Source organism: Anopheles coustani, chromosome 2 (assembly GCF_943734705.1).
Source record: "Anopheles coustani chromosome 2, idAnoCousDA_361_x.2, whole genome shotgun sequence".
Taxonomy (NCBI): Eukaryota; Metazoa; Arthropoda; class Insecta; order Diptera; family Culicidae; genus Anopheles; species Anopheles coustani.
The window spans coordinates 19,041,933-19,053,978 of record NC_071289.1 but is presented as its reverse complement, the minus strand read 5'-3'; the positions used below and the strand labels follow the sequence as shown (position 1 = coordinate 19,053,978).

The 12,046-nt window shown below is 42.3% G+C and overlaps 2 protein-coding genes across 2 annotated transcripts; one reads left to right on the top strand and one right to left on the bottom strand.

The window, feature by feature from the left end:
• Positions 1 to 797: 797 nt before the first annotated feature.
• On the bottom strand, positions 798 to 5,296 carry LOC131262138 (mucin-5AC). The gene is made up of 3 exons (XM_058264063.1): positions 5,247 to 5,296; positions 5,095 to 5,135; positions 798 to 5,012 (listed from the first exon to the last, which is right to left on the bottom strand). Exon 3 carries the CDS (start codon positions 4,920 to 4,922, stop codon positions 2,700 to 2,702), a length of 2,223 nt encoding a protein of 740 aa, XP_058120046.1. The 5' UTR covers positions 4,923 to 5,012; positions 5,095 to 5,135; positions 5,247 to 5,296; the 3' UTR covers positions 798 to 2,699.
• Positions 5,297 to 5,958: 662 nt separating this feature from the next.
• Positions 5,959 to 8,826, top strand: LOC131262719 (vacuolar fusion protein MON1 homolog A). The gene is made up of 4 exons (XM_058264780.1): positions 5,959 to 6,793; positions 6,858 to 7,422; positions 7,489 to 7,770; positions 7,885 to 8,826. Exons 1-4 carry the CDS (start codon positions 6,129 to 6,131, stop codon positions 8,023 to 8,025), a joined length of 1,653 nt encoding a protein of 550 aa, XP_058120763.1. The 5' UTR covers positions 5,959 to 6,128; the 3' UTR covers positions 8,026 to 8,826.
• The last annotated feature ends 3,220 nt before the right edge of the window (positions 8,827 to 12,046 follow it).

Below are 12,046 nucleotides of genomic sequence, written 5' to 3'. Positions count from 1 at the left end.
GAAGGCAAACCACTTAAAACAATAAAAATTCTAACTCAATTCTTAGTTTATGAAATAAATATTTGAAAAGGCGGTGGATACAGAAACCTTGGTTGGTATTTTCAGCTGAAATAACAAATTTGTTAATAACTTGATGATCGCTAAACCGATTTGGACATGAGAAAACAAAAGTCTTTTCAAGACACACAACTTTGTGCAACAAAGTTTGCTTTTTTTTAAGAAAATTAATTGTGTACAAAAGAGGCGGCACTCTACCAGAACAAGGTTGATAAACATCGATAAGCTAAGGCGAACCCACATTTCTCAATATTAGAACGGTTGAACCTAGATATATTAAATTTGAATTTGAATACATTTTTACAACATTAAAACAAATTAATTATACAAAATACATCTCATGATTTTGTGGAGCAGCTTAGTTTTAGCTTTGAAATTTCATTCCTCACTAGCGTGGTGCGTTTTGATAGCCTTTGAGTTCGATGCTAACTCAAAACAGGCGGTCAATTCTATTGGCGGGTAATTAACAGCACAAAACGTCATCGTCTCGAGGATTTTTTAGTATTTATTGGCTTCTGTTAAGGATATTGATAAAAAGAAAAATATTATACAAAGTGATTCAAATCAGCTGGGGATTGACAGGATATATCCTATTTCATATATCAAGTCAAACTAAGCAAAGAATAAATATGTACATAAAATAAAATAACCAATAAACATAAAATAAAATACCCAAACCAGTTAATACAAGTGTATATTTTTAAAGTAAATTAAATCGTTTTATTGGTTTCATTGTACGCATTTGACTTGAGGCAAACATATGTTTGACCTTTTTGGGTAGTGTCAGCTATAACCTGGAATCTTGCAACAGTATACGGTACATTCTATCACCTGATTTATCTTTTACTAAATCTTAACAGACGATCGTAAAATAGCACTTTTACATATTGTTTCAATTCAAATGAAAAAAAAAAAATAATAATACGGAAAAATACGGATCACTGTTTGTTGTTATATTTTATTTCATTTCAAACCACTCTGTTTCATTCGGCTAGTAAATTGTTTCAGTGTACACAACATTTTCACTATTTTCTTAAATTAAATAGTTTACTATCGGCTGTTTAATTTATTTCTAGTGCTGCTTGCTGGGGTTTCCATTTAGTTCGGTCTTTTTCAATCGGGTGCTTATCACCTGTTTTCGCATATCTTAGAGATGAGCTTGTTACTGACTGGTTTCCAATGTTTTTCATGAACATTATCATATATTTAGAGTCGTCTTTCTCATTTAACAAGGGTTCAATTATGTTTCCCACTTTTATATAAATTGTTTACGTTATACAGCGTGTTACATTTACACCAAGAACCTTGGTACAGTTTAACGGAACATTTCACTACGAATAATTAAATGTAAACTGCTGTGATCATCTTGCACTATCTTCTCCTCATTGGGTTAGCTTTAATAATCCACTGCACGTTTTGCTGCACACTTAACACTAACGGCTCACCTTAAAGCGTCCGACATTTAACATTACATTTGGTGGTTTATAGGTCATTTTTCCATCATTCAATATCCTTCGACAGGAGCATGATTTGGCGCAACTTTGGGTTTTTTTAGGTTGTATATATATATGTATGTTGATGTAGCCTTTGATTGTACTTCAATTAAACTATTATATTACAAACACAGGGGCAACGAAGTAGAGGGCAACCAAAATAAAAATGTTTATAATTTAAAAAGGGAAACTTTTTTGCGAACAATTTTCAATTCTTTTTTTTGTAAATGTTAACCGATTCTTTAACCGTTTTGCAATAGACAAACTTATTATTATTGTTCACTTAAAACTAATTAGGTGAAAGGTTACACCGAGATGTATAATCCTTTCTATCACGTTGATCAAGAGCGTTTTTTCTGTGTGTGGGGCAAATAGGACAGCACAAATTGCACCTCCAAAGTGCAGCTGCCTAACGGATTGATTATATCGTAGTTATAACAAACCATGTTTATAAAGTAACAAATAATGTGTTAGAAAAAAAGGCAGCATTTTTGGAAGAGAGTACATTGAGGAGCGATAGCAAATTTTGTGACTTCAGGGTGGTATATGTGCGACATTTGTGATGGTTTTCTTTTATAAGAAACTAAATATAAAAATTTTCACAATCTCTATAGGTTTTCAAACAAATTTGCTAGAATTACTTGTGCCTCGACTTGTGTAGAAAAAGATGCACAAAAGTGGCATGAAGGAAGATAAAACACAGTGTAGAAATCTGAATTTAGGCAATCTGGGTAAAGAACAGTATGCGACAATTGTTTAAATATCTCAGAAAAGTTTCCTATTTTTCCAAAACTTACACAAAAATGTGCAATGAAAAATAAACCTTACCTTGTATACCATGTTATTGTATTGCAAGATAAAACAAATTTTTTTGTGGTAAGGGATTGCTTAAGAGCTACTAAAATATCCTTTGGGAACATTCACATGACTATGATTGCGCTTTTAAAACATACTCGTACAACTAGAGAGTACAGTGTGAATACTTACAATAGAAAGGAAAAAGACGTTACTATCATCGACGTTGTTGCATTTTTTGACTAATGTCTTGTACCTTCTGCTTTATGCGCCTCTCATTAACTCTCGCCGAAACTTACCCCATCGAATCGTGGGTGCAGTGACAATGCAATATGCTACTTCCGAACAATTCCTTCAATCGCTGACGGAATTACTTTGTCTCGCAAGCGGTGTGACCGTTGAGTTGTGTCGGGTCTTACGCGAACCTTCGCTATCCAACTCCGAGGAAGGCGTGGTTGAGTTGCTCAGCGCGACGGTTTTGTTGAAATCGATCGTCGCATAACCGAGCGATGCCTTTTTGGGACTCTCTGGAGGCAGCAGGCCGACACTGGCAGGAGTTAGAACGCTGCCGTTAGTGCCGGAAGGTCCACACAGACCGGTAAGACAGTTTCCGTTGCTACCAGGCGTCGTTGCCGCTGTTGAGGCACGATCCGTACTGGTATTCACGATCGGACCCAGCGTCAGTCCACCACTGATGGAGCTGCTCATCCCACCGGTTGCAACGATGCCGTTGTTCAGATTAACCGTCGTGCTGTTGTTGTTATTGTTATTAAAACTGGTTCCAACCGTTGAGCCGTTGGTGGTACCACCGTTCGCAATTGTGTTCCCATTAAACGTAGCCCCACCGGCTGCACCAGGAGCTGATCCAGTTGGCGAAAGCACTCCTCCCGTTCCGTTCACATTGTTGCTGATGTTGTGCAACGAGTTGGACTGATCGAGGTCGAGTACGATGTAATTCACTTTACGCTGCTGGCAATTTGCAGCGGCCGTTGCCGTCGGAGTACATGGTTCCGAGTGGTCCAACGGTAGATCGACGTTGCTGAAAATGTCTGGCTTTGAGCAACGGCCTCGCAGGAGAACCGCTTTCAGTTCTGCAGGCTCAAGATTTTCGTAAAACCGTCCCGGATCCATCGAGAACTGATTTGGACCACCACTGTTTAGCCGTTGAAATTGTGCAAACATGTTACCACCTACGATGTTTTGTTGGAGAAGGGGAACGGCGGCACCAACACCGCCCACAGCGGCCCCGGAAGAGGTGGGAGTGCGCACGTTCTGGTACTGACACTCGTCAAACGATCCCGTGCTATTGTGGCTATTGTTGTTGTTGAAGTTAGTAATCGAAATGAGACTAGAGTTGCTCTTGCTGCTGAATGTAGCTGGTTTCTTCACCTTTCCGGCAGCCGACAGGGAACCACCGTCCGTGGCGCTGATATTTACATTCATATACATCCGTGCTGGATCGACCTGATCTGGCGTGGATGGTTCAACTTGTTCACACTCTCCGATGCAAGCTGTCCCGGGGGCCTGATCGATAGGAGCGGTGACGATAGATGAGGCTTGCTCGGATGATGGGGTAGTACCGGGAGCCAGCTCCTGCGGAGGCACATCCATTGAGGTACGTACCAATCCTCCAAGGGGAGCAACAATGGCTGAGCTCGGTTGGTGAACGTGATGGAGAAGATGTTGATGATGCGTATGGTGCAGCAATGAGGTCATAGTTGAATCTTTCATTGGAAACTCTTGGTACACGTTGCTGACGCCCTGATGGTGAACACTACCGGCACCGGTGTTGTGTGACGTAGGGAGCGGATTCAGTGTAGTCACCTCTAGTATGTTTGTCATGCTATTCGGTGAACCGGGGGAAGTAATATCCGGGGAGATCGGTCCACTGCTCACCGAGCTCAACCTCAGCCCTTGCTGGAAACGGGTCGTTATCGTGTGTGGTTGTACCGCGATTCCGGTTGTCGATCGGTTAGGAGTCGGTTCAAGATAGTTCCCCTCCATCGGGAGTGTGTCCGTGCTACGGCTTTGGTTTGAATTCGAGTGAATCGTTCCGTTCGGACTAAGCGATTGGCTCGTCGCTATGCCGGTGCGACTCATAATGAACGTGCATTGCATCTGGCCCTGGCTCTGGCCCTGGCCGGTACCACTCCGCGTTGCGGTGTTATTCTGCGACACACTTCGAGCCGCTACCGAAGGTCCATTCGAGGCCACTGGTATTGGGTACGGGTCGTTGGGATTCGTATTCTCATCGCTATAGATTCGTCCCTGGATGTAGGCCTGCACAGTGTAGAAGAGGGCCTCGGCACGACGGCACCGGAAGGCGTAGATTCCTTCGCCAGTCGTACATCGCCGACCAGCTTCGAAGCTAAATTGGTCGACGTTGTAGCCATAGCGCCGCAAACACTTCAGCGGCCACTTAGTCGGTTCTTTGCCCTTTCGAAAGAGTGTTAGTTCGAGGCGGGTTACTTCCAGCTTACCGCTCCACAGCTCCGTCCCATCGTTGTCGATGTTGATTACGTGAAATATGTTCGAATGGACGTCCTTGATATCCTTCTTCGAATTGATGCAACCCATGTCGTCCTGTGGCAATCGATGCGACCTCGTACAGTTGCGATTTTCTTTCTTTGCTAGGCGGCAGGTTGAAACATCGAAAACAACAGACACCTGCAATACACCGTTCAAGATTAGCCCGTTTTTGATAGCAACCAAACCAATTGAAACATTCTGAATTATTATCAATCCGCACCTCGCCTGGACTATTATCAGTGGATGTCGATAGTAGAAAGGCTAGAAAAAGGGGGGGGCACTAGTTAGTGTTTAGGCGCTACCATCCACATCGCATGCATTCTGTCGTAGGCTCCTAGTAGTTGGCTGAAACGACATCCAATGGTGCCGCACGGTTCTCAGAGCAGGTTGTTCTGCTATTCCCAGTCTTACTATCATCACTACCTCCCAATTTCTGTGTGCACGGGGCAGCACAAACGAACAATTTTACCAAACTTCCGATGGAAGTGTATACACACACAAACAGGGCGACTACGGCCAATTTCGATTGCTACTCGAAGGCATCCTATTGTGTTTCTTTACACGCAATGAACGCGACGCTGGAGCTTTTCTTCTGCAAACCACAACTGGGGTGGAAAGCAATACACACGATAGTCAAACGATGGTCGTGTTAACTGCAAATTTTGTAACTAATTTAGGCAAACAAAGGTCCAGGAAAGTTGCACTTCTGATTCTGATGTTTTCTTTTTAATTTGTCTGATTTTTATGTTTGCTTATTCTGTTTTTTTCAGGTTTTAGCACAAATTGACATTTGCCTGCAAGATTGGCTTGAAATTAAAAAGCATGGCCGAAATTTATGCAACATTTGAATCCATAAACATTGAAAGCAGCTTGTGAGAATCATGTTATACCGTTTACTATAGAACAAACATTGTTTTCTCGTGTGAAGCAATTTATGAAACGAAAATTTCTTTTTTACATCAAGCACGGCGAATTGCTATGCCGATTTAGTACAGCACTTGTATAGTGCTAAAAACTTGTTTACCATCAAACGTCAAACGGAATTCCAAAAGAAAAAAATAATTCAGACGGTGGACTGGATCAATCACATCACGGATTGTTTTTCTTCCGTGTTTTCCTTTTTCAGCGATAGGGTCCAACGACACGCTACTTACTTCGTTTGTGATGATCAATAACTGGTGAACACTAGTGAATCTTCGTTTCTCGGTTATCGGTCGACCATTGTGTAGCATCGGAAGCACAGTCGGAAGAAACATGAGCGATCCGCGGGTGGATGCACTGTGCGAGCCGGGCGCGTGTGAGGAGAGCTCATTGATAACCACCGACTCGTTCGAAGAATTTTCCCACGAAATTAACAGCCTTCCTGCCGTACCGGATAGCATTGGAAGTCCTGACATCGTTGAAACGACGGATGCTCTAGTGGATGATAAGCGCTTAGAGGAGACCGGTGCTGCTGCCAGCATAACGCAGATACAGGATGGACTACAAAGTGATCATCCGGCAGAGGGGGCGATGAGCAAATCGAGTTCATTCAGTAGCGCCAAAAGTAGGGAGTTTGATGCGTCAACGACAAGTCTCGCGGATCCGGAGCAGGCGGGTGGTTCCGGGATGGCGCTCGGCGCGGACCTGGAGAGCGGTGACTATCTACACGATGAGGCGTTTCTGGGAAGAAAACGGCATGTATTTATCTTAAGCACGGCCGGGAAGCCCATCTACTCGATGCACGGCAATGAAGATAAATTGGCCACACTGTTTGGGGTGATGCAGGCGCTAGTTAGTTTCATTCAGAGCGGCAATGATACGATAAAATCGATCCATGCCGCCGGAGTCAAGTTTGTTTTTCTGGTCAAGTCGCCCCTCATACTGGTGGCAGTTTCAAGGACATCGCACAGTGTACAACAGATACAACTGCAGCTGACGTAAGTTTGGGAGACGATGCGACTGTAATCTGTTCCATTTAATTATCCCCGTTCTCCATTCCAGTGACGTGTACAATCAGATACTCTCTACGCTCACGCTCAGTCACATGATCAAAACGTTTGAGAAGCGGAAAAATTTCGACCTCCGCAGGTTGCTGGCCGGCAGCGAGCGTCTAATCGATCACTTGTTGGTCAGTGACAAATGTGATCAGAAATTGGTGTCTAACAATCCGTTCAGCTTTATGACGCACTCGGTGCGTATCCTTCCGCTGCAGCCTTCCGTGCGGGAAACGATCGTATCCGCCATCCAGAGCAACTGTGCGAAGATCAAGAACTTAGTGTTTGCAGTATTAATTGCCAACAACAAGCTGATAGCACTCGTACGCATGAAAAAGTATTTTATCCATCCGGCCGACCTACGATTGATCTTCAACCTGATTGAGTGCTCGGAGAGCTTTAAATCGGCCGAAAGCTGGACCCCACTGTGCTTACCCAAGTTTGATTCGACCGGGTTTTTGCATGCGCACGTTTCCTATCTTGCCGAGGACTGTCAGGCGTGTCTGCTGCTACTTTCCATCGAGCGGGACGTTTTCTACACGCTTTCCGAAGCAAAACGCAAAATTACAGAGGTAAGAATCGCATTATCAGCAAACAAAATCTACCGGTAGAAAATGACCTTCTATAATTGACATTAGAAATTACGCCGAAGTAACTGTCTCGAGGCGATCAACGATGCTATCAACAACAAGGGGATCAAACTGCTCAATATTGGTATTCCGGAGATACGGCACTTTCTTTACAAGAGCAAATCGAATGCGCAGCTGCTCTGCTCTGAGCTGACCGTGCCGTATTCGAGTACGGAACAGTTCAAGCGCCTGGAAGGTATGTACTTCCAGCTACACCATCGGGTCCATAACTCTGGTCGCCCGGTAAAGCTGATTTATCAAATGAAGGAAAAAGAAGTTCTTCTTGCCTGGGTAAGTACTAGTACACAATTTCCACAATACCGATCGTTGTTTAAACGACGGTGCAGAATTCAAATATATTTAAATGTTTTGTACCGTTTTACGGGTCCACCAAAATCACTACAGGTAACACAAGCGTACGAACTGTTTGTGACATTCGAGCCGACGGTGGAAAAAAGTGAAGTCATCAGCCTCGTCAACAAGCTGTTAAAGTGGATCAAGAAGGAGGAGAACAGTTTGTTCATCCTTTCCGCACCGACTTTCTAGGAGTCGGGGTTGTCTCTGTCACCACTGCTGCAGTTCTTTACGTTCTCGCCAGCGAATTGGCCGACAGAGATGAACTCTTCCTAAACCATAGGTCATGCCCCACCTTCCTGACCAAGTCGGAATCCTTTCTTCGAGTGTTTCTTTTCACCCCCTTTGTGACGATTTCAAAGTGATCCGTATTAGGAAAACATTTAAACATTCTCGTGCCCCATTGTGGAGCCCGATACAGCAATTAAACTGCTGCAAGGAAAATGCAAGGGTAGCTCAAGTTAACTAGTTTTTGACCGCGCAAGCGAAGCACGAGACGGGAAATGAGGGTAGCATTATCAGAGCAATTATATTTCAAACTATTTTGTAAATATTTATTTATATCGGATCTATGTACCTAGAACACCAAAAGCGCTTCGAAGCTATTTCGGTGGACGGTGGTCAGTACACTAGTTTGTTGGTTTATATTTCTTAAATGACCCATCCATTCGGCAAGGCTGAGGTGTTGAACAAAATTAATCTGGATGAACTTAGCGACGAAAGGAAACGTTGATGCCGCCGTCTTCCGGTAGCTGAAGCAAAGGGTGAAATATACCAAAATGAGAAAAAATGGCATGCATAGATAGAAAAAAAAAACTGCAAATAAATCGATAACAAAGTCTCTGCAGGAGAATAGTTAAATAGCACGCAACCTTTTTATTACTGTTCTTCAAGAGTGCGTGGCAATTGAATACGAAAGACAAACGATGTACTAAATAAAGGTTAACATATTAATATAAGATGATACATTGGATTTGATTATATTACCTCCGATTGGCTTCTTAACATCACATTTTCTTTCGAACGAACATCGAACAAAGTCTCAAGTCAAGTCCATTTTTCATACATTTATCCTTTCTCGTGATTGGGGATTTTTTATTTCTCCTTTTTATGTTGTCTTATCCTCTTGCCGCTGCCCACATCTTCGTACTCTATAACTTCACTAGTATCAGGTTGGGTTCCTATTTTTCGATTTCTTTTATTCCATATCCTGTCCTACTTTCGCTGCTTCCGTTTGAACCAACCTATCAACCGATCATCAGACTGCTGTCTACGGCGAGTTTTATTTCAGCCGCTCTTCTCTCACTTTCCATCTCAAACTAACTAAGTATGTACGAGGGAAAGTAGGTAATGGTTGTGATATCGATAGGATAAACTTTCAAAATTTTGGAGTGAATGGTATACCGGAAGTAGTTTGCTAGCAGTTTAACAGTTCTATCCTCACTTGTGCTACAGTATATTTTCTCCTTCTCCGGATCACTATTTTCTAGCAATGTTTGGTTGATAGTGCGTTGATTTTGTTTTGTCTCTTCCATGTTTTAACCCGATTGAGCGGATTTAGTGGTTTGTGTAAAATTTCTACTCGATTTGGTTTTATTGTTGTCTTTGCGTCTCCGCTTCTACGAACTAGGTACTGTAAATTATTAGGTGGATAGTTTCATTTCGTCATATTTGTGCTTTTTCCGTACGTGAACCTTCCCTCTATCTGCCATTTTCCACTATCTTCTCTTCGAGCCTCTCTTCTTCATTCTTGAGTTAACATCTTTTTTTTCTGCGCACCCAGTCATTTATTATCTTTCCTGTTAAACTATATCCCTTTTTACCCCGCATTCCATTGTTTACTGCTCTTTCTGTCGGTTCCTATAGACACCTTTGTTAAACATTTTATAATATTTCTTATAATGACAGTTATAGTAGTAGCTCCACTTAACGATAGTATAAGATATATGTCGTGTGAGTTGAACGAACTAATCGCGCATATATGTTTGCTCATATACACATATACAGCTTCTATTTACTTTCCCTTCCCTAATCGACCACCGAGTTTCGATGGCTACGCGATGCTGGCCCGTGGCCACTGGCGTTGTTACCAGTCAGGATGACAAACGGTCTGGGCACACCACCGCCCGCCATTCGCATCGTCCGGTACATCTTTCGGCGTTGGCGTTTGGTTACACGATTCCTCGTTTGCGTGGCTCGTCGTACACAACACTCCCTGAAGCAGGGAATGCGCGCTATTCGACGGGGGCCAACGAGGAATTTTGAATTGTTGAAATGATAAAGAAACGAATTAAAAATGACAAACGTTTCGAAGTAGTTGTGAAAGTAAAGAGCTAAAGCAAAGAAACACACGTCGTCCTTAGTCAGTTACTAATGAACGAACTTATTATCATTACATGTTTCTAATCATCTTTTCTATCTTGCCTACGTAATCCGCTTTATCGGCTAATTTGGATTTGTTTTTTTTGTCATATGCACACTGTTGCTTCCCGCTTACTATGGGGTTTCGATATTCCGGTCGGCTGGAATTAACATTGAACATGGTCTCACGCTTACGGCGTTTATGTTTCGTTCGAAAACTTCTGGCAGCCATATCACTTCATACACCTTACATAGAATATGCCAATAGAATATCTTTGCGAAAGTATTTTGGTTCACGCGAAGGTTCAATGTGTTCGTTTGTTTTTTTCTTGGAATAAATATTTGATTAAGCTCATGATAAGCGGTGTTAGTTTGTTAATTTTCGTAATCATTATAAATAGTTTTTCTTTACCTAATGGTAATGGTATGATACAAATGTGTCAGGTCCGGCCCCGCTAGCATGGGCTTCCCAACGGAGACGCATAAGCATGGAAAGAGCCCATCTTCACCTTTGGTTGCGGCTTGGTACTGCCAATTTGTGACGCGCTTGCTTGAGGGGTCTGTACTAGATTTCGTTTCGCTTCGCGTTTTGCAGTTAGCTTGTTTTTTGCTTAATGGAAGGATATTTGTCTAAGGTTTTACTTCTCACGTTTCCACAGAAGCCCGTTGGGTTCCCGTTATCACCCAAGGTGATGTCACCGACTATCTCGCTCGAATATTGTTATAATGTTCTTAAATATTTATGCACGACTGTCGTAACAATTGTCATTTTGGATTTTGCCTAAATGCTGCGGTTTCATGTTAAAACGGCTAGGTCTGGTTTTGTATATAAGTTTCGGGTTTTTCCTCCTTATGTACATACATTATTCGGCATTCGGGGTTTGGGTTAATTTTTCTACTACTGTACGGGTTAGTTGGTACTATATGTTGGTTGATTCCCCTAATTTCAATTCGAACTTGATAGGGGCATTACAAATGCAATGTTACTTGTGATTGTTCCCAGTTGAAACATTTACCAATACAAAAAAGGATTATGAAACAATAATCAAATTTATCTGGTTCCGCTTGAAATTGAATAGATATGCTAATGCAAACTTAGCAATCCGCAAGTACCAAAAAAGGATACTCTAATTTAAGCATAAATAAGTTAAAACTATATCAACTGGCTTACCTACTTAACTTGATATTTTGCGTCACAGTGTGAGAATAGAACAAATAAAAGAAAACAGATTTCTGTTCGCCACGTTTCACGTATTTCAAGTGTTCACATTTAATGATTGCACTCTTTGAGTGAATCTCTATATTCGTTCAAATTTGACATACATCATGTGTATGTGTCTGTTGTAATAATATCAGTATTATTGAGTTACAATTTTCGGCTGATGCAGTTGGTTGGAAGAGTGGTAGTTTTGCTTGAAACGCATCTAAAACATCGTTGAACCGATTGCCCCTCTGTATTCGCTTTGGAATCAGTTAAAATCAGGCGGTATTATATGTTTCCTACATGTGGCAATACGTTTCTCTACAGTTTATACGTGTTCAACAGTGTGCGCAACAATTGATTTCCTCTTCCTCTCGTAATACTACTACCCTCCCCCAACTTTATCTGTATTTTGTTCGCAACCAAACTTTCGGAAACAACGTCCAACAAACCCGACCACCGCCGAATGCCGGATCTTGAGGTTTGGCATCCGGATTGGAGATTCATTTCATTTGCCAGCGACACTGTCGGAGACATCCTATCGCTTCTGATGACATCCGGACACGGATGGAACTCCCCTCCGGATTTAAACTCCTACCACTCAAAAGTTGTACTCCTTGTAGCGCGATCGGCTGGCGGTCCCTCCGTTGC

What these genes read in the sequence shown, in the direction of transcription:
- LOC131262138 (XM_058264063.1), bottom strand. Translation starts at nt 4,922, where the DNA reads ATGGGTTGCATCAATTCGAAGAAGGATATCAAGGACGTCCATTCGAAC.
- LOC131262719 (XM_058264780.1), top strand. Translation starts at nt 6,129, where the DNA reads ATGAGCGATCCGCGGGTGGATGCACTGTGCGAGCCGGGCGCGTGTGAG. An exon ending in CAGATACAACTGCAGCTGAC is followed by an intron (nt 6,794 to 6,857) that starts GTAAGTTTGGGA and finishes TCTCCATTCCAG; the next exon opens with TGACGTGTACAATCAGATAC. An exon ending in CAAAACGCAAAATTACAGAG is followed by an intron (nt 7,423 to 7,488) that starts GTAAGAATCGCA and finishes AATTGACATTAG; the next exon opens with AAATTACGCCGAAGTAACTG.